Raw genomic sequence first — 27873 nt, 5'->3', positions numbered from 1 at the left:
AGTTTGTTGGTATGATAAAAATGATTTATTTTCTATCCTAATGTTATTTTGTTATTGTTTGTTTTTTCTACTGCCACAAAAAAGGATTATTCATTCTTTCTTGATTAGTGAAAATATATATAAATGTGTTTTGTAGCAATAAACAATTTGATTTAATTTTCTAGTGTTTAGTTTTGGACCTAGTGAAAATATAAATGTTATGTTTTAGTGTATTTTCACATTTAGTAACGGTGTAAATATGTCTTGTAGAGCGGAGCAACGTAAAGAGCCCAAGAAGCTGGTGGCTCAGGCTGCGGACCACACAGGCTCCCAAGTCAACTTCTACTATGGAGCTGCTCCATACGCGGAGTCCATCGCTCCGTCTCACCACTCCACCTACGCTCACTATTACGATGACGAGGAGGACGGCTGGGAGATGCCCAACTTCTACAATGAGACTTATATGAAAGGTGAGCACACTTATCAAGTGTGATTCATGAGGATTCTACTGAACACAAACTCTTTTTTCAATTTGCTTTCTAAAGAATTTCTATATTTGGAGCAAGTATTGTTGTTATGTTATGTGAAATTTTTTAGCTGTACTCTAATTTTGTAAGGAAAGTCAGCCAAACTCAATCCATTTCCGGGAAAACACCTATTAAACTTAACACAAAATCCTCCTTATCTCATTAGTTTTCTTTCTCTATCATTTTCCATTTTAATTTTCAATGATAGAAATGCAAAATTAAATTAGAATTGTATTTGGATTAAAATGTCTGCTTGTTCAGTGTTTGAAAAAATATGGAAATTAAATTAATTATTATAACTTGAAATGCAGACAATAAAAATGTAATAATAATAATGTTTCAGAGAGTTTACACAACGGAAAGATGAACAGTTTAGCGAGGTCAAACGCTAGCATTTACGGCAACAAGGAGGAGCTATACGATAGACTGAAACGCCATGCTTACCCTGGAAAGAAAGGTACTTAGATAATGTATTTTAATCAACATGTTTACCCAGTTGTCATTTAACCAATGATTATCAAACACACGGTCAGCATATCTCTCATCTATATGTTATCTCTCATCTGTATGTGTTATTGAATGTTTTAAAAAAATACTACGACCATACAAGATATACAAGATTATACAAGATTTTTTAAACTTCATGTTCTAGAATCTTTGTAAAACTGTGTTACTAATGCAACAGATTCTTGAAACAAAATTGAAAAATATCAAAAGCTTGACAATGCCAGAGAACCCCTCAACTCAAATATATTTTGAAGACTAACACAAAGTCCTTGGTCTTCTGGGTACGACCGCGTCGGAAAACTAGGAGAAACACAGAAGTAATTGTGACTGTGGAAGCCTCACTTCCTATATTTTGAAGACTGTTAAACTTCATTTATACTGTTTCAAGTTCTGCTGGAGTGTAGCTATTCTCATGCCTTTTTAGCAACAACATGAAGGCTAGGAGAAGGCCAAAATGTTATGGCTGTAAGCGCTTGATTTATGTTAAAACATAAGGAGTACCATTCGAGTTTGTGGGGTGTAAGAATTATATGGGTTTAATAATAACTCACTCATCCTTAGGAAATAGTTTTAGCAACTATGAACGGCTCAAGAGAACACAGAGAATGTCAATAAATAAGACTACCAGACTTTGTTTTTTGGTATAGTTTCTAATCCCACTTTTGGATTTTAATTTCCAATCAAGTTAAACACTCAGTTCTATCAAAAATATGTTTTGGACTCCTTGAAAAACATGTAAAAGTATTTTCTCTGAAACTAAACTGATTCAGCCTAATCGTAGCATTGTTAATAAACTTTTTAATCCAGCTTTAACTGTGGCTGTGGTTAGTTGTTGTTAGTAGCCTTAACCTTACGATTTATGAAAATTAAACTGTTTGAAAATTCATAATCGTAAAAACTAACTTTTCTGTTGCAGACAAGAGCGACAGTGAGAGCGAGGGGCAGTAGAGATTTCCGAGGCTGTGCTCATGATATTAAACAAGAATAGCATTAAGTGTGAATGAGAGAGTGAATGTGTACAATAGTATGTTTTATACGTGTGATGTGCTAATAGTTAACAAGTTTAGATCATAGCTTATTTATAACTGTAATCATGTTTGCCAAAAAATTGAAATTGTTACAGCGAGCTTTGCCATATTTATTAAGTTTGAACGCAAAATTTGTTGTAACGATGGAGGCAAGAGGGTTCGACCCTCGCTCGGTGCCAGTGTATATACGCTCAAGGAGGTGGTTCAGGGTGAACTGTTCCAGACTCTCTCACGCAGTCAGCAGTGAGGAAAATAAGAAAAAAATAGTTACGGTAGCAGTTTTGAAAAATGTTTACACTTTGAGGAAGTTGGACACACAATTGACCTAAGAAGTTCAAAGAAGTGGATAGTACTGTAGACAAAAAAAACGCATAACACAACAAATTTTGTCCTAAAACTTCATAAAACTTGCCCTCCTTCAAATAGGAAGGAAGTAAACAAAATTGTTTGCATAATTGTGGACCAATATTTAACTTTCAGGAACTTTTTTTTAAGTAAGCTAGTTGTGCATCCATTTCTTCTTCATTCATCCATACGATTTGAGAGTGTACAAGTGCTGATATCTATTGTGATTGAAATAGTAAGGATAGACAAGTACTGCTGACTAACTGTGAAAGAATAGTTGTACTCTAAATAAATAAAAATAACGTATTACTACTCGACCTCTTTTCATCGAGTGGGTTGCAGGATATTCCAATCGGTTAATTTACCAGATAGCGTTGTTTACATTATATGAACGTTGTTATAGTAGTTTTAAGTCGAATAGCTAAGAGTGTAAAAATGTAATTTAAAATACTGTTGCAACTTTGTAATACCTAGATCTAATTTCAGTCATAAGATGTAAGCTACAGCAACCAATAATGTATACAATATTATGTTGTATTTTTGTAATTAAAATAAGAAATATGAAGAAATATACCTTTTTTAAAGTTATTGGCTTTGGATTTTACTCACCATTAAATATATCGAATGTTCTATAATGATAAAAACATTTAAAGTTTCAAAGAAGGGAAAGAAGTCCTAATATTTGGAATTTTAGTCGTGGATTGTTCTTTTTATTTACTAAAATCAATATCCTCGATTGGCTAAATTAATTTTGAAGGGAAAATGTTGGGGATGCTGTGGAATCAAACAAGTTATAGAAAATTTATATTTATAATAAAATATACTTTATTTTATTACAAGTTAAAATGTTATAAATAAACAATTTTTACAAGTTAATAACTAAATTTACAGCATGGTTTAATATGCGAGGATATAATGTCATAGTAGGTTTACCAAGTAGTAAAGAGTTAATTCTTAGTGGAACATGAAAACTTTTTAGAAAATATAAAAATTGAGATATTTTATATTAATTTTAAATTTATTACTTCGACTCCTATGGTAGGTGTACATTCTGCTACAGAAAATGTTTTATCATCTCAATCATCTCACATAGCAATTAATTTGATTTAAATTTTCAACAAATATTACTTTTTCTACGTTGTGAATTTTGATTAAAAAAAATATATTTTATTATGATAATTCATGTTTTTGCCACTAAGAAAGGTAAGCCTGTCTACATAAATTAACATACATAACTCAGGTGTGAAAGTTACTCTATTACCAATTTAAGTAAAGTCCACACTAAAATTTATACAATAATTGCCAATTCATAGATCAGGACTCTTCTTCTCAGTTAACCCTACTATTACATTTTGATCCAGCAAAATCACACCAGACTTGCTTCAGTGTGTAGGTTTTGGCACTCTCTGGCAGTGAACCTGTCAGTGGTGAGGTCAGAGGTGATGGGGAAGTGGGGGAGGGGTTGAGAGGAGGTGGGTCCTGGGTACTGTGAGAGAGTAAGGGGTGAAGAACCTGAATATTGAGGGAGAGGTGAGGAACCGGGATATTGAGGAAGAGGGAGGGGTGAGGAACCGGAATACTGGGGAAGAGGGAGGGGTGAGGAACCGGGATACTGGGGAAGAGGGAGGGGTGAGGAACCGGGATATTGTGGGTGAGGAAGAGGCGAAGAACCAGGATACTGAGGGTTTGTAGGTGAAGGTCCGGAGAGGAATGGCACGGCTGTGGCGTGTTTGTCCGAGGGGAGTCCGGGTTGGTCCAGATAAAACCTCGGGGCTAGTGGGTCATCACCCTGCAGCCGACCTGAAAAATATATAACGTAAAAAACACTTAATATTTAGTAATTTCCTGAACAGATGCTGTATCAATGTAAAAAAGTGGTTTAGCAAGAATATGATCAAATGCCAGTAGTAGGATGTTCAAAACCAGTGGGGTTGATTTACAGGGTCATTGGGGAGTCTGACAGTCTTCACTGAGAAATGTATCCAATTTAAGTGGAATACTCTGTTCCAGGTAGCCTTTATATTGGCCTATTAGGTAAAACAAATTAAGATATAAGAGTTTGATTTGAACAGTCAGTGTTTGAATCTTAAGTTTTTCAATAACTGAAATTATTCTAAAATGATTATACTGGAGCTAGAGAAGAAGAAACTCACTCACTGTAAATGGAAGCCTCCTCTTACTACTCATAAAGCCAAACCTTTTCTGGCCTTGAGTCCTTTACCAAGAATACCTAGTAAAGTTAGTTAAATTGTTATAATGGTTAGCAGATTAGTAAGCACTAACCAGAGAGGGAAGGTGATGGTCCTTGAGAGTTGCTGCAAATCTTGGTGCTGTAGCCGGAGTCATTGTTGTCTCTGTCCAGTGTAGGACTGTACACTGCACTGCGGCTGCGGTAAGGTAACCTTTTGACCTCTGACCAAGGCCCAGGTCGCTCACACTCCTCGCCATCGCTAGAGTCCGAGTGTGTGAAGTGCTCGGTGTCCGCCCACGTTTGCTCTCGTCCCTCAGCTTGTTCACGCACGTCTCCACTGCGTCTCCAGTGCAACGCTTGCACACGGGACACTATCTCGTGCACAGACTTGCGCAACTCTTGTCTCCTCCAGCTCGGCAAGTCACTGCAGTCTTTATCACATTTGGTTTCTACATCCTTCCCCTCAACTTCTCTCACGGCAGAACACTCTTCATTGTGAGGTGAAGCGTTGCACTTTTCCGTTTTGGTAACGGATGAAACGAGGTCTGGACATTTAGTTTTATCGCGGTACCTCTGTAATCTTTCACTAGCGAACTGTGATCTCCAGAAAAGGCCGACTTTATCTGTTGGTCTGTTGAATTCTTGCCCATGATCACTTTCTCGTTCAGAGCACAGATCGTCCATACTCCTATGATCAGCTGGACCCAAACGACGTTCTTCAGGGATCTCAGTGGCTCCCTCTGCTGTGTTTTCATTCAGTAGGGACTTGTCATCGAGAAGATCAAGACTTCTAGTCCTTGGTAGGTACGACTCTCCTCTCAGCCACTGTGTGAGGTGTTGATGCTGTTTTCGAAGTTGAGATATTCGTACTTCTGTTTGTCTTTCCAGGTTTTGTACTTTTTTATCGATTCGTTTCTCAGCAGAGGTGATATGCTTCTTGAGTTCTTCTTTGTCTCTCTCCATGCGAGCTTCCATGTGTTGGAAGAATGGGGCACAGTAGCATGTGTAGCCAACGCCTACTGGTCCCTGTAAAATATTGTTAATTTAATTTTCAACAATTTTTAGCCAGTGAAGTGATATTAAGGCTGATGTTCTACAATTTTGGTTTAGAGAGTAAACGATACATTAACACGTTCGCGGCGGCATGGGAGCGATCGCTCCCATACGGAACCCTAATGCCATCCTGGTGGGTGCGATCGCTCCCAAGCTGCAATGCAGTACGAAATGATTTATTTTTAAGCCAGGATTAGAGCTAGAAACTTGAAACCTCGCACAGCACTGCTCAATAGTATACTGTATTTTTTGTGGTGTTGGTTGGTAGTAAATCTTCCCGTAAATCCCCGTCTGGCAATCTCAAAATTCTACTTTTGTCCCGTCTTTTTCCCTCCATTTGGCAATACAATTCCAATGGGACCGGCTACGTTACAAGCAGTGCTGCTATCTGTTGGTGTTTAGAGAACTACGTCGACTCTCGTTGTAAAGCAGGACATCCTCGCACGTTATTTGCTATTTGTCAGCCCGAAATTGGAAAGCCAATCACACGCGGCAATCGGGTTTGTTTGATGCTGAGGGCTGCGCCGCACCTGGGATACGCCCGCCATTTGACGTGCCGCCGCGAACGTGTTAATAATACATATTTTACGATTAATACTTTTACATGCAAAGATTCAAATTAAAATTATATTTTTCATAAACATCATTGGTGGTAAGAAAACAATAAAAATACAAATTGAGTCTAAAGGCGCATTTACATTTAATTCGAGCTCACAAACGAGTACAGCTTGAATTCCTCCTCGAATTAGTGTCAACCACAAATTTACTCGGATGCTAGTAGTGGAATGTGAGCACGAATTACATTTTGCCGTTCTAGTTACTGTCCAACATGTTGGGAAATGCTCGCACATTCGAAGGCCTATCTTTATGAAGCCCAGTTTGTGAAAACGTAGGTGTTGTGGAAAAGGGATATTTCTATTTGGTCATAAATTTTGTGTTTACCGTTCCGTGATGATCTACACAAATTTCTTTCAATTTTTTTTTATTAATTTTTTTTTTCCACAGACCACCAAAATACCTTGAACAATTTCACTCATACTACTTATACATACTATATACTTTTACAAACATATTATACATCTCTGCACAGTTCTTGAATATGTTCACTCATTATACATACTAAAAATAAACATATTATACTGATCATATTGATCGCTGATTATGAATACTTAACTTTCGCCTTACAACTACATCACTTTCAACTGCTACTATTATTCCAGTAACAACAACGTAAACGCTGCTGGAATTCGATCCGTCATTCGATACTGGAATAGTAACTCGCTCGCTACCGCATTCCATTGATTCGAATACGAGCTCGATTTATTGTAAACACGCCTTAAGTGCCACATACTACATCACATAGCTACTATGAAGTGACAAACAGTTTTAAAAAGGACACTTTCATGAAACTCTTTACAAGGGATACATAATTACAAGAAAGTTAAATGGTTTATATTTTTTCTGTGAATGTTATAGGTAATTCACAAACTTATTTGAGCATTCAATTGTTGTTGTCCAATCGGGGGTTGTATGACTCTATTATGTCTCTCGTCATGATACAATACTTAAAATGAGGTGGGAAAATCAAAACAACAAACAAATGGTCATTTTGAGTGAGGAAGAGATACCTGCCATACTCATAGAGGAACCATCTCTAAATTTTACTTTTCTTTTGAACAATTATTTGTGAGCTAACAAACATTCACGCTTAGTTAAATTTGATAATAAATTATAGCTACTACACTCCTGTAGAAGTAGAACATACATTGTTATAACAGAACGTAAGTCTAATTCTGGTATTTACTTTCACCTACCTTACGAATGTTGCCAGCCAAGTCCAGGAAGTACTGCTCTCCTTTATGTAGAGGTTCATTAGGTAAAGAATCCAGCTTCGGAGGGGGGAATGCTTTGGAATCAGGATAGTAATGGCAGCCGTAAGGAGACCAGTTCTTGCTGGGGAGCTTCTCAAAGTGCACCTTCTGGTCAGACTTCTGCTGTCAACCGAATTAAACAACATTTTAAACTGTGTAAACAAAGTTTAAGTATCCAACAAATTAAAAGTTAGGTTTGTGCTTAAGAAAAACCTATACTGGAGTGAAAATTTAAAAACGTACGTTTTCAGGAAAAGCACTTTGCAAATTTTTTTCCCCTTTTTTCAAAACTTTTATTATTATTTTTATTTCATTAACATTTTAAGTTTCATAAAATGTCCATGGTAACGCAATAGCTTTGGTAGTTTTCTTTTTAAAGAGCATCTTTAGTAGAACACCACAAAATCCTGTCACGACCATAACGGACGTTTAAATGAATATTAAAAATAGTTAATATTATTTTTATAACTATGTTTTGCTATAAACTAATTTACTTTTATGACCATTATACAATAAAAAGGTCACTGAGCTTTTGGTATATTTGGTCTTTCTAGAAAAAAATTTAAAAAACTCAAAAAATAGAAAAAAGCCAATAAAATCTTTTTAAGTTTGTATAATTCCGAAAAAACTTACCTAAGACCCGAAAAATCGTTATGTATGTATAGAGGTGTGCTTCTTTTGTGTATAAAACATTGAAATATGACGATATTTTAATTTTTGAAATTTTTATGATAGAAATCATAAACGTGATGGTCAGGGACAAGCGGTACGGTCGTGAATTGTCTGGAAAAATCTAAATCTTTCCTAACAATCCTTTAATTATACTGTTAGTTAAAATAAAACTATGTGTTTCAATTGAACTAAACTGTTCAATTTACAATTATATTAAAGTTATTGTCACGACCAAACACACTATAATCCATAAGGCTGGATTGGTCGTGAAAAAAACCGCGATGGTCGTGAAACTTTGGTCGTGAAATTACGTGTTATTTGGCTCTGTTCTGGCGGTAGCCCTGCACCTCATGTTCGAGGATACAAAGTGGACTTCTAGGTTGATCTAGCAATTGAAATATCTTATAAACAAAAATTAACACCATGTCTACTTCATCGAATGACTACATACGGTCATGGACACACCAAAATTACAAAAAACACAATCTTTCCTTTATTAATCTTGTAATTCCTCCTTTCAACTCAAAACGACCGGCACTACAATCCTGACGTACACCCCGAACTAGTCTCTAAAACCAACTGACTCCATCGACGCCAGGCTTGCCACTGTCGTGCTCCAAAGTTGAAAATTTTTCCCAAATGGTCGTGACGCCAAATCGAGGGACAGACTTATTTTGTCATGGTAGTCAGTCTGCAATGACAATAAAATTATAATATGCTCCTTTTTTGTAAGTTTAATAACCATTGATGACATAAAAATATGGCTTTATATATTTCGGCATGAATAATTTGTCTAAAAACAGCGTGAAAGTTGGAAAATGTACCCTAGGGACACGTCATGGTCGTGAATTTCGAGACTTTAAAAATACGAAAAAAATACCTAGAACCTATTTAAAACTAAATAAATGTGTGTAACATGTTGCCCCCGTCCCAAAAAATATTAAAACACATAATAATAAACTACAAATCCAGTATCTACGAAGTAAAAGGCCAGGGACATGAAAACGTACGTTTTTAAATTTTCACTCACTGATAATCTCACTCAATTCCACACTCATCGGGCATTCCTATTCAGCTTAGAATACAAACCTATATAGTCTGGCGCTGGTCTCAAAATATAGAATTATATTTAATTGAAAATAAAGGTTTCCTTATGGAAAAGTGTTCACTTTAGGTAACCTCAGACAGTCATTTCAAAGGATCTATTCCCACATTTAAGGAGGATTGTTTAACAGCTCTGTTTTTTTTTCATTTTTAATAGAATCAACAAACACATAAAATCAAATTAGTGTACTCTATATTAATAAATTACTCTTTCTCTTTCTTAATAAAACATAATTTTCTGGTGATTAAGAAAACGTTTTCAATAGAAATTATTTTCAAATAAGAGTAAAAGAAAGTAGCATTTATTTGCAAGAAGGACCAGACGAGTACTAGAGTGAGCGATAATTTAATTTGTCATTCTTGTCAGTACTGTACATGTTATGAAGTTAGAAATTTGTTTTTATTATACTCTACCTTTCTTTTGTCTTTTCTGTTGGGTTTCTGCTTACTACCATCAGTTTTATCCTGTTCTTCTTTTTTCTTGCTGGAACTTCTTTTTGTGTTGTTCAATATATTAAGGATTTCATTGAGATCTTTTCTCGTTGCTATATCTTTGGCTGTTTCTTGTTGCTGAAAAGTGATAAACTTATTGTTAAAAAGATTAAATGTAGACCCGTTTTGAATACCTTTTTAATCGCTAATAATTGCAGTACCTAGTACCTATTTTACGAGAGTATACATAATAAAATTGATTTGTTAACATGTCCAGTGCTGACTACATCAATTGATGTAGTCGCGCAACGAGCGCTCCTATCGGTCTACAAATGTTGTCGGTCTATTAATGTAGTTAAGCAACCCCCACTACATTAGTTCAGTATGATCTCAGCCATTGCCGGGGAACGTTAAAATACTTAAAATTGTTGCTAGCCTGTAGCTTAGAATGTGAGCTTTATTTTGGTGTAGGTTGGTACTAAAATTTCCCGTAAAATCCCGTCTGGCAATGCTTTTGTCCCGGTTTCGGGGCTCTTCAAGCCACATTACAAAGCCACTGACTACTGATCCAGGCAGTGCTGCCTTTGGGTGTTTTAGGGAACTACGTCCAATCTCGGGGTAACGTAGTACAATCACCGCTGCTCTTTTGTTATTCGTCAGATTGAAGTCTTTGAATGCCAATTGCGTTCGCTGTTACGGTGCCACAACGGGGCTTTGCCTGGGCCTCGCCGGCATTGGCGAGCACCTATTGGAATGCCTGCCGCACTGAACGTGTTAACTCATATTTGGGTTAAAATACGCACATAGGTGGAGTCCCAATTTCAAATAGGTAATGATAATGATAACTGTGAAAAAATAAGACAGAATAAAGTGGCTAAATTGTTTCTTTATGTAACATATTGAATTATGTAACATAAAGATGAGATGACTACTTCAGTATCTAAAGGTAAAAGTGTCACTGAAGTGAAGTTTATTATATCAATGATACTGTGTTTAATTTTCCATTGCTGTGTCATCCTTGAGCATATATCCACTTCCCAGGGGTCAGGGGGGGTCATGACCCCCCCCCCCCAAAATATTTTTTATATACACAAACTATTATACCAGGGAAACATTAATAATTTTTATTGCAAATCGTTTTACCAAATTGAAATTCCTTGTAGTCTTTACACTTGTAGCGAACGAAAGGACTAATTACAAAGTCTAACCTAAAACTTGGGATCGTTCAAGTCTGACTATGTTTTTGTACGTTATGAAAAGTAGGGAAGATTGGCAGACAACGGACGCTTTCAGCCATATATGGCAACGGCAGTGTCCGATGCTGACGTTCGACGTTCGGCTGCATTCTTCTTCTTATTTAATTTTTCGGCATTTAATGTTATAATTAATTTTAACCCAGAATCCAGATGATTGAAAACTGGAGTTGGGTATTGGATAAAGAAAAGAAGTTGTATCAATAGTCAAAGTTTGAAAGGTAGTTGAATATTAACTTCTGAGTTCAGCGTTAAGAATTTGTAATTAATTACAGTAATGTAATTCAATGATTACCGTAGCAAATTTCAAAACTTTCAATATTAAATAGTATTCATATTTAAAGCACCTGATATCATATGTAAGAATAACACAACCCAATTGGCATGTTGCTAGCCACAAAACAACAACAAAATGGTAGTGTCTCAGACTTGCGGAAGGGACGGATTTAATTCCTGACACAACCACAAAAACTTTATTCTCACGTTGAACCCTTGTAAAATGCCACTGGCGTAGAAAAAAATGAGAACACTGAGAACCAATTCTTCAGGCGGTAGCAGTGACGGGACGCCGACGCAGCGTTAGTTGGGATGTGTACTTAGTTGGGTAGTGTACTTTGTGTAGGTTAACTGTTGCTTTCTGGACAGGTATAATGCAGTCGTGTTTGGTGCAAGTTCTTAAACACTTCTTAGATAAAATAAGTTCTCTTTTTCAAAATCTTGGTCTGATTTTGGACATTTTCTGTTTAGCATGCACATCGGCACCAGTTGAAAGGGTGTTTTTGTAAATCAATAATGCTTGAATGTGTTGTAATGTTGCGGTATTCCTTTGATATTAAAACCAAGTCTCGATAATGCAAAATCATGACATTATTCAAGTTTATTTTTAGACATTTCTTTTACCTTTAAATAAACTGGGAAGCTTGAACACATTAAACTAGGTCCTCAAAATAGCTTAAAAACCACTCATTTTAGCACGTTATTTCCAAATTTTTCCCCGGACCCCCCGCCTTTAGGCCCCCCGGTGACCCCCCCCCCAAAATATATGACTAGGACCGCCCTTGTCCACTTCAGTGTCTAATTCAACGGTTACAATATTAAACAAATATCCACAAAACCAGCATACGGGTGAGTTTTTCAGTCTTGGTATTTGCTTAATGCTTATCAAATTTATTCCATGTAATGTATGTACAAATGGATAATGTGATCATAGTATTTCACCTTATTCCTCAGAGACTTATCACAGCCGGCTTCAAGCAGTATCCTGGTCATCTTCCTGCGGCCCATGGCAGCTGCTATGTGGAGGGCCGTGTCACCATTCTGAAAAATGTATCAATGCGTACTCAAAAATTTGCTAAGTTAGATGGCAAAATTGTTAAGAAAAAATCCAACACTACTAAAGTGTTAGGTACAATTGATTGATTAATACTGTTACAGAAGTGTTATGGTCAATTTCAAACTCAGTACAACAGTACTTAATGGATAAATCATTGATCTATTTAATTTACTGTGAAAATATAAAAACCCAAATGATTCCCACAAAACCCCTACTAATTTTTACGTTGTACTTGTATCAGGAATCTGACAAATACTTTCTCCCATTAGCTTGTCAACAACCCTTAATGAATAAGCGGAGGGAATAACTATGATATTTTATTGGTAAAATCACAAAAAATTGCAATAGCTTTGAATTTTCATTTTCAAAGTATTGAAAACATCCATGGTTGTAACATTTTGTTTAGTATTAAAAGGACCATTTTTTTGTTGTCCTAGTACACTAGGCATGTGCCCGGAATTGTTTTTCAAATTACTTCAGGCTAGACCTAGGGTTGCGGCATTATCACATGGATAAAATCCATTGGTGATTTGCCGGGATTTAAACCCGGGACCAGAATCAGAATCATCATTTATTGTCCTTCAGCATTACAAACATGCAATAGGCTAGATAGTGTCATTTTTTTTAATCTTTTTCCCAGGTCAAAATTTCAAACAAATGAAAAAACGTCTGGTAATACCATGGATTTAGTACCCACACACACAGAAATCACTTTGAAAACCACCTTTTTGGGTTCAGGGGTACACTTATTTCACCCCATAACTTAAACTCAAAATTTTGAAGAAAACAATACTTTCTCCATATTATACTATGTGTAGGGGGAGAAAGTAATTAAAAAGGGAGCAAATTCAAATCACAAAGAAAACAATATTTTGAGATTCTTCGCAAACTCCTCTATCTTTTACACTTTCCCTCTAGTTTGATCTTAAAGGTACATTTGTTTGATTACTAAGACGATAAATATAATTTTGATTGCCGTACCTTGTTCTGGTCGGACACTCGACAGTGAGCGCTAATGAGTATTCTGGTAACTCCAGCGTGGCCGTACCTTGCACTCGTGTGGAGGGGGGTGTCTCCATACTGTCAACAAAACAACATTTTATATTTTATTTCACCCTTTTCAAATTCACACAACCATCAGACAAATATTCTAACAAGTTGTTTAATTCAATACCACTGTCTAGCAATTGGAACCTGGAAATTTGTTGAAATACAGAGGATTAATTCAATAATATATTGGGTGCGTAGGTCTTCGACATTTGAAAATACAATGTTTTTATAAAAAATAGAGATACGACTTATCACTTTGGTATGGATTTTAAGTTTTTTTTTTTTTTAATACTGTACAGTAATAGTAATTTCATAACAAGAGTAGAAAATGAGTCATTACTCTTTACGAATAGCGCACTTTAAATGGTCGTGAATATGTGCAGACCATTTTCACTCGTGGGTACTTTTCTGTTAAAGGGAACATTCATTCTCTAATACGAGCTATAACTCAATAACTTTGGTTATTGAACCAAGGCATATTTGCTACGTCTGTCTGTAATTTAAATGCGTGTGAAGATATTAAAACATATGGAATATGGAACGTAAAGGAAAACAAAAATATCAATATATCGAAAAGAAATCATCGATAATAATTAATATTCCCCTTAACAGGAAAGTACCCACTCGTGTTTTGAACGTTATTATTCGCTATACTACAAAGACTAATAATTTCCTTAATTAAAGCAGACATTGGATTTTTCTTCACTACAATTAGGAATATGACAAAACTCAGCATTTTAGGTCATGTCTTAAATTTAAAGTTAATGTTTACTTTGGTTGTACAGTTTTGGTTGTTGAAAATGTAAACAGTTCACAAAACAATAACAAATCTTTGTTTGTTTACGTAGGCAAAATCCAGAAAAGATAGTAAACATTTTTCTTTCGCATAGTAAACAATGTACGGTAATGATAATTTTTTGCAGGTGACAAACATGTACCGATAACAAAAAGATGTAATTTCAAAGTAGTGTAGCGAAAAAAGTGTTTAATCAACACAGTTTTTACAATAACACATGTAATTTAGTAACAACAATAGACTGTATTCAATTAATAGCCCAGTCAATGAATGCAATAAAACAGCCTTTTTCGCAACTAAATGGTGGAAAGCTGGATTTTTTATATGTGATAGAACCACATGAGAGGTGTTTTTTCCCAAAAGTCCCCATTTCTACCCCTTGAGCTTTCCCCCCCACCCCCCTCCAAACATAGAAATTGCAGTGATTTACTTAATTGATCATAATTCGAATTTTAGTTAAGCTATCGAGCTGCAATTTGTTTTATTTTATTTCTGATTAGTTTTCCTACAACTTTTGTATTTATAACATTTTTCTAAAACCAATACTTAGGGATATATATAATTTAAACTTCGTTAAAAGCTTTGTTTCAGAGTGCAAAATCTTGTTTTTCTCTATGTATACTTTTAAATATAAATAATACGCAAATATGGTTCAAACAAAAGTTTTAGTACGTTTTTCAAGGTTTACAAATATATTATTGGTTAGTCATCTAGGTGACCGGGTGAAGAGCTGAGCGTCGGCAAAGTGAGCGCGTGCGCGCTAGTTGAACACCTCTGCGCTGCGTCATCGCATCTAGCCCAGCCAATAAACGCACCAACTGCCTTTTTTCGTCGCTAAATAGTGGAAAGCTGAGTTTGTTATATGTGATGGAACCACTTAAGACGTGTATTTTCTAAAAGTTCCCAATTCTCCCCCCCCAACCATCCCCCCCCCAAAACCCCCTCAAAACCTGGAAATTACAGTCGCTCACTGTACTGGATATAATTCAAATTCTACGCATGCCATCGTAGTGAAATTTGGTTTATATTTTTTATAATTAGTTTATCTACAACTGTTGTACTAAAGATTTTCTTATAAAACTATATCCACAGAGATATAACATTTAAACTTTTTTACAATGTTTATGTTTAAGAGTACACAATTTAGTTTTACCCTCTTTATATTTTTTCCCAAATAAAATACGCAAAATGTTTCTAACAAAAACTTAAGTATGTTTCTTAAGGTTTATAAATATATATTTGATTAGTCATCTGAAAAAAACTGATGTAGTGTGGGGCGTCGGCATTGTCGGCAAAGACACCGGGTGCAGGCTTCCGCGCAGCGCAGCACCGCCCGTCGATGCGTCGCGTCATAGGCACCGACATCGCTAAGTTCTCAAAGGTTTTATACAAATGCTATGGCCTTGTACTTTTTAGTTTACTACCAAAACAATCTGTATCCAAGCTTAACCATTAACAGTAAAAACAATTATTATTTAGATGGAACCCAATAATTTTTTTATAACCAGTTTTGGTTCAGGTAAATTAATCTCTACCTACTTACTTGTTATACTTGCAATACTTTTAATACTTGATTTCTTCATATTTGACCAACGAAAGTTTGATAGATTGAGGTATAGAACACTAGGCCTTTATAAACACTTTAAAAATCACTATAAACATACTCTTTGCTCTTCCTTACGTTACAATGTGCTTTCCATTATCTACCACCAATGGGACTCGCTTTGATCTCCGCAAGATTTATACTTAACTGCGCCTCGCGGTCAGTAAAGATCTAAATAGTAAACTGAAAAAAATACTAATTAGATGAAAACTAATCATTTGTACATTTCTTAAATTTATTGTTGGTTTTAACTCGTTTATTATTTAAAATAATAATTTATTTAATTATTTCTGTCAATGGCTAAACCTATTGACAATAATATACACGGATACATATATTACATTACATAAAGCTGGGTAAGAAACATACTGAACCCAATGATGAGATGATCCAATTCTCCTATGGGTCTGAGGATGATTGGAGTGTCGAATCGAAATCGACGACCACTTACCATCTTTTATGTATATTTACAGTATTGTCAGTAACATTATAAGTGTAAATTAATGTTTTAAGTGTTAGACTATTAGACGTATTTTCTTTTATTTACTTTCCAATTAATTGATGTAATAAGGCATGTATCGAAAATTTATAAATAAGTAAGTAAAAAACTATTTGTGTCCCCATACATGCAGGCAAGACTATTTACGGGATACATACAGGCAGATTATTCAAATTTCTTAACATATTGTGTAGATGTGTCAATCAAATTGAGGTTTTTTTCGTAAAAATTGGCAGCAATGTATTACGAATCTGCTTTACGGCACTAATACGTGGTCCAGATCAATAATTTTTAGAGACTCTATACTGTGAATCTTGGTGAGGTTCTGTTCTCTAATATTTTATTGTTTTCATGTTATCCAAAAAATTAGTCAGCATTATAGTTCTTTATTGGTTTTTGGTAGACATTATGCAAACGTTTAACATCGCTAATAAAGATGAAGGCGCTTATTAAGTGTTTTAAAATAAAAAAAGTTAGTTTTAACATTGACTGGTTTTAATTTGTGTTCCTTACCATGATTAAAAATGGCTTATAAATACTACCGACAGTTTTCTACGTTGTTCGTGATATTATTTTAACACAGGCTTACAACTCATTGCAGAGCAGCCATATTTTATTTGCTAGCGGGAAGCGTGAAGAGAGGGACATATCAACGATAGGACACAGTTTGTATCAAGGATTAGTGAGTCGACGAAAGATTTTTACTGACCGTGAGGTGATTCATTTAGTCACGGTTTAGCTTGGAAACAGATTGTTTTGGTAGTAATGTAGGCTACAAATTAGGAAGTCTTAGAATGTATATAAAACCGTTGAGAACTTAGCGGTGCCGGTCCTTATTTAGGCTATGTATCGACGGGCGGGGCTGCGCGGATGCTGATAACTAATCAAATATATATTTATAAACCTTAAGAAACATACAAAATTTTTTTTGTAACATTTTGCGTATTTTATTTGGAAAAAAATATATAGAGGGTAAAACAAAATTGTGTACTCATAAACATAAACATTATAAAAACAATTTTAAACGTTATATTTCTTTGGATATAGTTTGATAAGAAAATCTTTAGTACAACAGTTGTAGATAAACTAATTATAAATAATACTAAACCAAATTTCACTACATGGCATGCGTAGAATTTGAATTATATCCAGTAAAGTTAACAACTGATATTTCCAGGTTTGGAGTTAGTGGGGGGGGGAGATTCAGAAACTTTTTGCAAAATACACGTCTTAAGTGGTTCCATCACATATAACAAACTCAGATTTCCACTATTTAGCGACGAAAAAAGGCAGTTGGTGCGTTTATTGGCTGGGCTAGATGCGATGACGCAGCGCAGAGGTGTTCAACTAGCGCGCACGCGCTCACTTTGCCGACGCTCAGCTCTTCACCCGGTCACCTAGATGACTAACCAATAATATATTTGTAAACCTTGAAAAACGTACTAAAACTTTTGTTTGAACCATATTTGCGTATTATTTATATTTAAAAGTATACATAGAGAAAAACAAGATTTTGCACTCTGAAAAAAAGCTTTTAACGAAGTTTAAATTTTATATCTCCCTAAGTATTGGTTTTAGAAAAATGTTATAAATACAAAAGTTGTAGGAAAACTAATCAGAAATAAAATAAAACAAATTGCAGCTCGATAACTTACATAACATTCGAATTATGATCAATTAAGTAAATCACTGCAATTTCTATGTTTGGAGGGGGGTGGGGGGGAAAGCTCAAGGGGTAGAAGTGGGGACTTTTGGGAAAATACACCTCTCATGTGGTTCTATCACATATAAAAAATCCAGCTTTCCACCATTTAGTTGCGATAAAAAACATTTATTGACTGGGCTATAACTAATACACATTACTAGTGGCATTTGTGGACCTACGTCCCTAAAAATCACGAAAACAGTCAACTCATTTTGTAATGGTCTTCTGAATGATGGTAAATACTTCTTCTTGCGGAATTCTTTGAGTAGGTACCTATAAGCTCTATTCCTTATTTCTGTTATGTTCCTTAGAACTAATCCCTGTCTTGCCGTCCTCTGCCACGCACATTCGCTACATTCTTTATAAAAAATGTTTATCAAAAGGACAAACGAAAGATAATTTATTTTATCTAGTCATGTGCTATTTTTCTCGAAACCCCGGGACCGAGACCTTTAATTTGAGCCCTCTCCCATCATCTTGCAAGCTGTCAAACTCTCACAATTTCGATTTTAATAAACCGCTTACAGAATAATAAAATAGGTAAATGTGGATGTATTTCACGGGTAAAGTTTGCGTGTAAACTCACGTTATTCTGGAGATCAGGTGAACAGCCTGCGATGAGCAGCTCTCGGCAACTCTGATTGTGGCCGTTCTGGCAGCAGAGGTGGAGGGGGGCAAACCCGCCAAGGTTCTTGATGTGCATGTTGGTCTTGCCCTTGCACAACGCAGCGACAGTACGAGAGAACCCCTTCCAACTAGCCTCGTGTAGCGCTGTGTTGCCATGCTAGGGACAAACGGGAGTATGATGACTCTAGGTAATAATAGTCTACATTTTATATTAATTAGGTACGTTCAATATTAATTTTATTCATCTGGTTCGATTACGGTGGTTTTCGAAAAAGGGCTAAATCATGGATAAAATATACTCCCTTAGATGTCTTATAATTAAGGATCAGCTGAAGCTTTTATTGTTAGTTCTGTACGGTGCACTGTAGGGGTCGTGTTTTTTTTTACGCTTTGTTTCTTCTTATTTCAGTAATTTAAAACTTTGTTTAGCCAAATAAAATGATCCAATCATAAACAATAGCTCGCCCCTGATTATAAAACCAGACAGTAAAGCGAAAATCAGAACAAAATTTCATCAACACTAGCAATCAGTGTCACCGGACATGAATTAGACACGAAAAACCAGCTTCAAAATTTACAATGGGATAAGAAGTCTACTTTTGTTGGTCAGTCGGTACCAGTAACTTAGGTGTTTAGTTTCCAGTTTTGAATTATTGAACTAAATTCCGACAAACCATGTTGTATAGTTTCAGAGAGCAAAGATGAATGAAATGTGAGTAGAATAAACTACAAGGAAACTTTTTTGTTACTTAAGTGATTACTGGTAAGAAAGAATTTTTACCCAAAAGACCAAAAACTAAAAAAAAGCCAGTTTTGTTAATAGGTACAAAATTCTTCAGAGGCTGGTCCAACCACTATTAGATTTTATGTGGTGCACTGCAACCATTTGGCTATTCAGTGATTTGTCTATGTTACAACAAATGCTAGCTTTGGGTCTCAACCACCAAAATCTATCGCATTTATTTAATCTCATTCAAGATTATTCAGAATCCATTGTGTGATTTGCAATGAGTACGGTATTAAGCTTTCAAAAATGTATACAAAAGTTAATTTGATTTTAGATTGTTACAAAGGGGCCTGTCATCTAAAACTATCTTCATGTTATGCCAGTAAAGACAAATTACTAGATTCATAAATCATATTCAAATTTAATATATATTTTTTCTGAAGACTTGTGGATTCACAATCTCATTTTTGCAAATAGTATATATCCATAAGTTTGAAATGCTACACATGTGGTTGAAGCTCACTGACCACGATGTCCTGGTTGTTCGGGTTGGCTCCATGTTTAAGCAGCTGCTCGATGACTTGCTCATGACCTTCTGAAGCGGCCAGCTGCAGCGCCGTACATCCCGACTGGACAGACAACAGACGACAGACGTTAAAACTGAGGTGAACAGGAGGTGGAAATTATGTAGCCAGAGGAAGATGGAAAAGTCATGCACTGGTGTGAATCAAGAGGTTCTTTGAAATTTTGTATATACATAACCACTGAAACATAATTCCAGGTAGAGTAACATAATTCAAACCCCCTTATGGGCAAGCCATAGTGCAACTAATGGGGTGGGCAGGATACTCATCTAGATGAAAGCTAAAAGATGGGGGAAAACTATTTGATCAAAACATGCTTCTGACTTTACTATATGATGAGAAGCCTAATAATTGTACTATATTCAACATCAATAATGCTAACCAAAATGCATTTTTGTAAATATTTGTATCATAAATCTTTGTCATGTAAAGCTTTTTGATCTCTCTATGATAAAAAATTGAATTTCTTGTATACTAGAACCCCACTCAGTATGAGAAATCGAAAACATGTGAAATAAAATTCATCCAATAAATAGGAATCCAGCATGTAAATTCTATAACACCTTAAAATAGTCAACCTCATTTGATTTTTTTTTCAACATTTAGAACCATAAACTGTAACAAGCCAAATTCATGAACCATTTTGTTACATATGTGCTCAATGGTCAATACTTTACTAAATCATAATCACCGAACTATACTGGATAAATAGACTATGTAAGAATAAGAATCTTACAGAGTCGATGGCGTTGACTGGAGCTCCGGCTAGCACGAGAGGAGAGATGACCTCAACATGGCCTGCGGATGCTGCAAGGTGAAGCGCTGTACGGCCATCCTGTATATCAAGGAAAAGTAAGTAAAGCCAAAACTTTTTTTAAACGTTTCTATGTTTAAAGTTTCATATAATATAACATAGAAAGAGCTTGTAGGGGTATAGACCATGGTGGAATGAAAAAAAGGTGTGATATTCTCATTATATGCTGACGTCACCCAGATTGCAAACGCCATTTCACTATTTAAAAAAATATATCAAAACAATAACAATCAAATCAAAACAAATATATACCCATATAGCAGTTACAATCAGGTGGTTTTCTGTTTGCAATCTGGGTGACATCAGCCTATGACGCCTATCACACCTATGTTTTTCCTTCCACCATGGGTATAAACAAGAGAGTACGAACTGCTGAATATGCTTGTTATTTTTTATTTTTAACAATGCCTATACCAACCCCTCTCACATCTTATGTGTCAAATAATCTCTTTATGAAACAAGACTCTAAATCTTGCATATTAGAAAATACTTCAACCTTCAACCTAAAGAAGTAAGATTTTCCAGGCTTATAATCTTCTCATGTAGGTCATAACCTCTTACATCTTCAGTAAACAATCATTTAAATAACTGTCTACATAAGCTATGGTTTAAATCAAAATTCTCAATATTAAAAGATTGATTATATTTAAAGTGCATAAAAAACACATTACCGAGTCTGAAAGGAACTTGTTGGGATCAGAACGAGCGAGTAGTCTAGCCAAGTCCTGCACATGCCCGGAGACTGCTGCAGCTCGAATTTCTTCAGCCAACATCACCCTGCAACATCAAAGTTTTCTTAATTTTTCATCATATTTAGAAAAAAATCTGGTAGAATCAAATAGAAAAGAATTTAGTTTGGCCAAATCCTGAATATGTTCAGAGACTACTGCTGCTCAAATTTCTCCAGCCATCATCAACACCATTGATAAATGTTAAATCATGTTTAAACATAAACTTGTGGAATAAAGGTACAAAAATACAGTTTAGCCAACTCTTGCACATGTCAGTAGGAGTATACTATAAGGAGGCGAGGGAATTTTATCCTCCTGGAATTTTACACCCTGAGCAGATCTGATGAACTATGATTTTGTCATCTGAGTGCTCTCAAGTTTGTTCTTGGGCGGATTTTAACCCCCGCGGATTGTGGAGTCTAATGAGAATAAGCAGAGCTAAATAAATTAGATGAGAAATAAAAGCCGGAATTTTACACCCTGTTCAGTGTTCATATAACTAACTAGGGTTTAGCAAGAGCCCATATATTATGCTTATATATTATAGTAACTATTTAATTGCGCTAAAGATGAACGGTCTGTAATTCGACCCCTGTATTTTTACCCTCTGGTCCGATAGAAATTGGCGAGAATAATATTTTTGTAATAATTATTGTTTTGAGAGAATCACTATTTGGCAGTTAAAAGAGGTAAATAATAATTTACTGAGAAGGCCTATACGTCTTTCTATAAACAGACAAAAAATTACCGAAGAAAATAATTATTCCCACCAAATTCTATATCTGGACAGGGGGTAAGATTCCGGGGGTAAAAATCCGGGCTGTAAATTTGGAGCCAAACTCATGAAGGGGGTATAATTCCGGCCCCCACACTCAAGGTTTTATAATTTAATTTGTTATGATTAAATTGATACCGTGAAAAGATACCTACAAAAGTCAACTCATGTTTTGGGCAACTCAAAAGTTCGCGGCGGGAATTTCACCCCCTAGTTTGTGACGTCAGTTTTGCTCAGGGGGTCAAATTCAAAATTCCAGGGAGGTAAAATTCCGCCACCCCACCCACAATAACCGCTGTGTCTATATTCTATACACTGCACTATTCTACACTATTCTATAGAAAATGTTTAATCCAGAATGGAAGGCATTTTTTGATATTAGGGCAAGAGAACCTCAGTCAAATAACCTCCTTTAAACGTTGCAACAAGCATATTAAGTAAACAAAATCTACATCTACAATCGCCTTTGAAAAAGCATTTCTAGTTAATAAGAAGAAATCATAACTAGGCCTACTTTACTTTCAATATCCAACATATGCTCATTTAATTTTCTTTCATAAAAACGTACCAATAAAATCATAATCTCCTATTAAAACTACACGCAAACTTTTCTAATCCTACTGCTTAAAAGAACACAATTGGGCGAGCCCAAACTCCCGGGTGACAATGAAGCGAAGCAAACTTCCGCTACGTCACGGGCGACCTCCGGCAATCAAACCTCTAACAACTAAATCAGCAAAAAACGCCCAACTCGATCCGATATTTCCATAAGAAGTTGCAAAGACACGTATAATGCGGGGACTAACGGTGATGCAAAGTGCGGTACCATTATCGATGTTCTGGAGGAGTGTGACGAATGCCGTACCTCGGACTGCATGGCACAGGTGTCCGCTCAACGGGACAGCCTCATCGCGTCGTCTGCAGAAATCTGCAATTACCTGTGTCGTATGCTCTGGTCTGCGGCGCTCAGGCAGCTATTACCGAGCTATTTCCCCGGACAATGGTCAAGCTGAGGCGAAGATGTTCGCTCATCCGACCGTGTCTTGGAATGGACCTTCTGAGGCTACGTACCATTGGTCCATTGCACTCTGGATAGGGTGTTTGGGAGCTGCCGACTGAGGAACGGTTCAACAGATTATACCGTCTGAGTGCGTCAGATTGGTATATAACTTTATGAGTAATATTTATTTGTGCTAGTGTGCTAAGTCGCACTTTGCTCTCGTGTTACACATATTTTTCCTTCAATTACTATAAAGCATAGAAATAATTAGTCTTTCACACTCATTTTCTCATTTATGACAGTACAGTTGTGGTGTTAGCTTGTACGCAACTATTTAATTTGTAGATTGGACAATATTATCATTGATAATATTATTTACGAGCACTTAACAGTTTTTTGTATATTTTCGAATCCATACTTTTTTTAATGGCATATCTTGACGAATCATCAGAAAACACGATTAAATATTTAGGGCCTACTACACATTAACCATAACTTCTCTAAATACTACTGTATTTTTGTAAGAGATAGGCCAGATAGGATGTGTAGGTAATCAATGACTTTGAATACTACGGGATTAGGTATGGTTTGGATATTTTGCGTTGTATTTTATCAAAATGTACAGTCTACTCAACAAGTTCACTTACAGACTGCATCTTTGTTCTGTGCGATGTATTTTATATTATTGACAATTTAATTTCATGCAACGAATTATATCGTGAGGTGAGTTCACACTTGTGTGCGTAGTACCGAGGCCAGTATCGCCGGGGCGTATCGTTGCCGCATTCCCATAATGCAACACAGAAGTAGTAGCAGTAGCGTAGGTACCTGCTTCCTGATTGGGATAATAGCATCTTACATACTCATAATGAGTGTAATTTAGCTCTCAACCCATTTACAAACATTTGCCGTAGTGTAGAAGAGACATAACATCTTTTAAATCTGTAACATATTCAATTTCATGTAATGAGCGGTAATAGAGGTGATTTTATTCTCATTTGGACGGGAAATAATCATTGACTGTATCAGTGAAGGCAATAATTGAAGAAATTAATAGGGGTGATTAGGTTTGATAGTCCTACAAATAGGCTTTTCATTAGCAGTTTACATAAGACAATATTATCAAATGGTTTCTAATAGGAAGTTAACGAGAGATTAGTTTTTGCAATCGTTATTTTATTGCAGTAAACATCTTTTACTGGAAAAAACATTAGTATTGGAGTTAGCGAAAACAACTTAATAACCAAATGATTTTTCTACTATTGCACGCCAATAAGTTTTCGCACGATGCATAATTGCATAATTATTGTGAAACGAGAGGTCGTCCAGTGGTCGAAACTCGACCAAAAATATGTAATGTACTCACTTAACTATTTTCACCCCACACTGTAAATAAAACATGTGATTGGAGTTTCCTCCATTTGTTTTGATTTTCTGTTTATATTTCGTTGTTATTTCGTAACCAGCATAGCAACGCATAAGATCCATGTTAATTTTTTACAACTTTTAAACTTATTTTTTGTGCTTATCTTTGAGCCTATTTAAATTTGTAAAGGGATTCTGCACACCTACAGGAAAATAGCTTTCCAACGGTATGCGTAGATTTTCCCTACGATGCACACGAGCTGAGAAAAAAGGTTTTAAAGAAACATGCTTGCCTATTAATATATAGATAGATAAAGCGGTAGTACACAAACACATATGGGGAATTATATTTCAATATTTATTAGAAAGGTCTAAACGTGAACATTTGTAGAGCTGGGTTAGCTAAGTGGATACAGTGCTCGCTTAGTAATCAGAAATCTGTTTAAAATGGCTCAACATATTGGGCTTTTAAGATGTTATCAGTCAAAAACAAAGCTGTTATCTTGTTCATTCAACACTCATCTTGCAGTCCAAAATGCTCTGATGTGTTGTCTTGCACATAGAAATCTTTTATAAAAAGTACAAGAGTATATATTTACGAGTATAATGCTCGGTGGCCAACCATTGACAACATTGGTTGGATTTGAGGACATCTTCATAGAAACTGTTGGACTGATTCAGCCATCACTGACCCGCGATGAACTCTTAAGAGGATTTGGTATCAGCTGAACCCAAGCTGGCCATAAACATGTTCAGGATGAACCGAAAGGACTTTTAGGGTCCATATTTTACATCGGTGGGATAATCTAGAAGCCGGAATCGTATGCGGTCCGGTTTTATATCGACCACATATTTTCGGGTAATAAATTGAATCAACTGAACAGGCGTTGGTGCTGAATGTCCTTACCCGAGGACCTTTTACATCTCTATCAAACAAGAAGCTATCGCTATCTCAGCCCAGAGGCAAGGTCCGCCAGACGGAAGTTATGTAAATCTACAGCTAGCGATGCACCGACCACTATACTCTCTGGAACCGGTCTTGCGATTTGCATTTCTTGTTCTTCTCTCCGTTCTGCTTGACTGGCCGTAGTCTGTCACCTGGCTGTCCATCGTCCGTGGACCAGGGTCATCCCTTCCACTTTATTATGTTATTATTGTGTTTAATTGAGTGGACAACGAGCGAGGCGGTCCCAGATCTTTGAAATGTCACCGCTCGTTGTAATGGATTATGTTTGTGCCAGTTGTGGTTGTAGCTCGTTTATACGCTTGGCTCGTAATGGAGTATCTAATTTAAGTTGATGGCTTTCTTGTTATCGGTGGCATAACTCCGTCGACGTCGAGGGAAACCGATGTCGGTGCATCGATCTTATGCCACAACAAATGGACATTTCAATTTAAGGAGATTTTTACATAACTGTTTGAGAGCAAGAATTAATATCTTTAGGGGCTCAACACAGCAATTGCTGCCCTTCACCTCCGTTTAACCATCCCTAAATACTCTCCTTTCCTTAGTAGTCACGGCCTTTCCCTAACACGATACATTTTCAACGCTGCATTACCATTCTAACCTAAAATCAGACACTAAAACCAATAAACAAACAAATACGCAATGTTAACAATACGCAATCAGCTGGTATATTTAAACCAGCTTATTAAAAACCAGCAGAACTTCCATTTAAAGTCTGCATCTTTGACTGCCTGTGGGGCTGAGCAGGTAATTTTGACACAAAGCAGGTAATTTTGACACTTCTGATAATTTTCCCACCGTCAAAATGAATCCTCAACAGCCATGCTACCTTTTTCCTAGCTCGAGACATTTCGTGGGGACCGCTTCGCTTACGTAATTAAATATATAGAAATATATTGTTTTAGTGTGTGTTTCTGCAGTGGGCATCTGTCCAAACGATGGTCTTGTCATCATTAATTAATTAATGATAACACATTAAATGGTATCCGGGTTTAGCATCGACTTTGCTCGATATCGAGTAGTCTTCAGATGTGATGATAAACACTGTTTGGCTACCCAGATTTGTTGCCAAAAGCATGGTGGCTCTCAGGGTTTTAGCCGTCTCAACAGTGATTTACTTCCTTTTTTGGGATGAGTTTGCATTTTAAATTTAGTATACCAGCTTGTAGGCTACTTGTGTTCGAAGGAATACATTAGAAGAGATACGATGGACACACCATATCTGCTCTGAGGCAATCTGTTACAACTGAACATGTTACAAATATTTTTAAACTAGTACATTATGTCTTTTCGAGTTTGCTATCGCGGCCACGATGAGTTTATGAGTTAATAACCACTATGGATCCTTATACTATGTCTCTATGACCAATCAATAGGCCTACTTGTTATGGTCAATCCGTACTTCAAACAACCAATTAAGAAAAGAATGCTACGTATTTCAAGTCATATAGCCCATAAAGTCTTGTGTAATGAGAATACAATGGCATTTACATACATATCCTTCAGCCTTTGTCCATGAGGCTCGTACTGAGCTAGTAGGTAGTTCACCAGAGTCCTGCTCCTGCAGCGTGGGTTATATTGGTCTGCAGAACAACGCAACAAACCACTCCACATAAACCACGACTCTCCCGGATCTTTGCTCATTTACATTCTACAACAAAACCGAACACAATAGAAGTGAACGCATACGTCCATCCCCAAGAACCTTTTTTACACAACGATAAGCTCAATGTAAGAAATGTGATTGTTTTAAAATACTTAACCAGGTGCCGTAAGAAGTTATTTCGTCCAGAAATTAACAAGAGTAGGATGAGTGAATGTACGAAATTACAGGTTTCGTGGACCAGGCTCTGAATAATAATGTACAAAACATACAGACCAACCGGGCGTCGTTGCTATCACATACTGGATAAACAGCCAATTGTTGACATGTTTGAGAGTAGGCATACTATTCATAGGATATTATTATTCATACGGTGACCCATACGATCTGGACTGCATTAATAACTTTGGACGAAAAGTTACATGTTTCTAGAACAATATGCACAAACCATTTTATAAACTTTGGTTATTCCTATAACAAAAACCATATTCGACTTTCATTGTTTTAAATAAACCCCGATCTAGTTACTAATTGATTCATTAAAAAATGGCAACAAAACTTAAAAATAATCACGTAAATTTAGGATAGATAAGTCATTCGTCTGTTTAAGTAAACAAAATCTTTTCATCATAAGAAATACATTGGGATTTTGATGGCATGTGGGGCAAAGCCCGAGGACTTTTATTACAGGAATTGGTGAAAGGGCGCGTCCACACAAAAAATACTTAATTT

The 27873-nt window shown here is 36.1% G+C and overlaps 2 protein-coding genes across 3 annotated transcripts in view; one reads left to right on the top strand and one right to left on the bottom strand.

Moving 5' to 3' along the window:
• The window catches only part of LOC128988471 (uncharacterized), a 114829-nt gene extending 111855 nt beyond the window's left edge, over nucleotides 1–2974 (top strand). The window contains exons 60-62 of the mRNA XM_054409785.1: nucleotides 250–449; nucleotides 850–963; nucleotides 1930–2974. Coding sequence (XP_054265760.1) covers nucleotides 250–449; nucleotides 850–963; nucleotides 1930–1961 — 346 coding nt within the window. The 3' untranslated portion in view covers nucleotides 1962–2974. The remainder of the gene's footprint in view (nucleotides 1–249; nucleotides 450–849; nucleotides 964–1929) is intronic.
• Nucleotides 2975–3423: 449 nt separating this feature from the next.
• LOC128989736 (ankyrin repeat domain-containing protein 6-like) overlaps nucleotides 3424–27873 on the bottom strand; it is a 72743-nt gene continuing 48293 nt past the window's right edge. The window contains exons 2-11 of one of the 2 annotated variants that reach the window (XM_054411760.1): nucleotides 21372–21477; nucleotides 20623–20721; nucleotides 19830–19931; nucleotides 18535–18732; nucleotides 13277–13375; nucleotides 12181–12279; nucleotides 9692–9847; nucleotides 7445–7624; nucleotides 4670–5603; nucleotides 3424–4186 (exon numbers count right to left, since the gene is read on the bottom strand). In XM_054411760.1, the coding sequence (XP_054267735.1) occupies nucleotides 3753–4186; nucleotides 4670–5603; nucleotides 7445–7624; nucleotides 9692–9847; nucleotides 12181–12279; nucleotides 13277–13375; nucleotides 18535–18732; nucleotides 19830–19931; nucleotides 20623–20721; nucleotides 21372–21473 (2403 nt within the window). In that variant the 5' untranslated portion in view covers nucleotides 21474–21477 and the 3' untranslated portion in view covers nucleotides 3424–3752. The remainder of the gene's footprint in view (nucleotides 4187–4669; nucleotides 5604–7444; nucleotides 7625–9691; nucleotides 9848–12180; nucleotides 12280–13276; nucleotides 13376–18534; nucleotides 18733–19829; nucleotides 19932–20622; nucleotides 20722–21371; nucleotides 21478–27873) is intronic. The other variant, XM_054411761.1, reaches the window with a different exon arrangement.

This window comes from Macrosteles quadrilineatus, unplaced genomic scaffold (genome assembly GCF_028750875.1).
Source record: "Macrosteles quadrilineatus isolate MER2022 unplaced genomic scaffold, UCM_ALF_1.0 Scaffold_3__2_contigs__length_128488019, whole genome shotgun sequence".
Taxonomy (NCBI): Eukaryota; Metazoa; Arthropoda; class Insecta; order Hemiptera; family Cicadellidae; genus Macrosteles; species Macrosteles quadrilineatus.
This window is presented reverse-complemented; position numbering and strand designations above follow the sequence as displayed.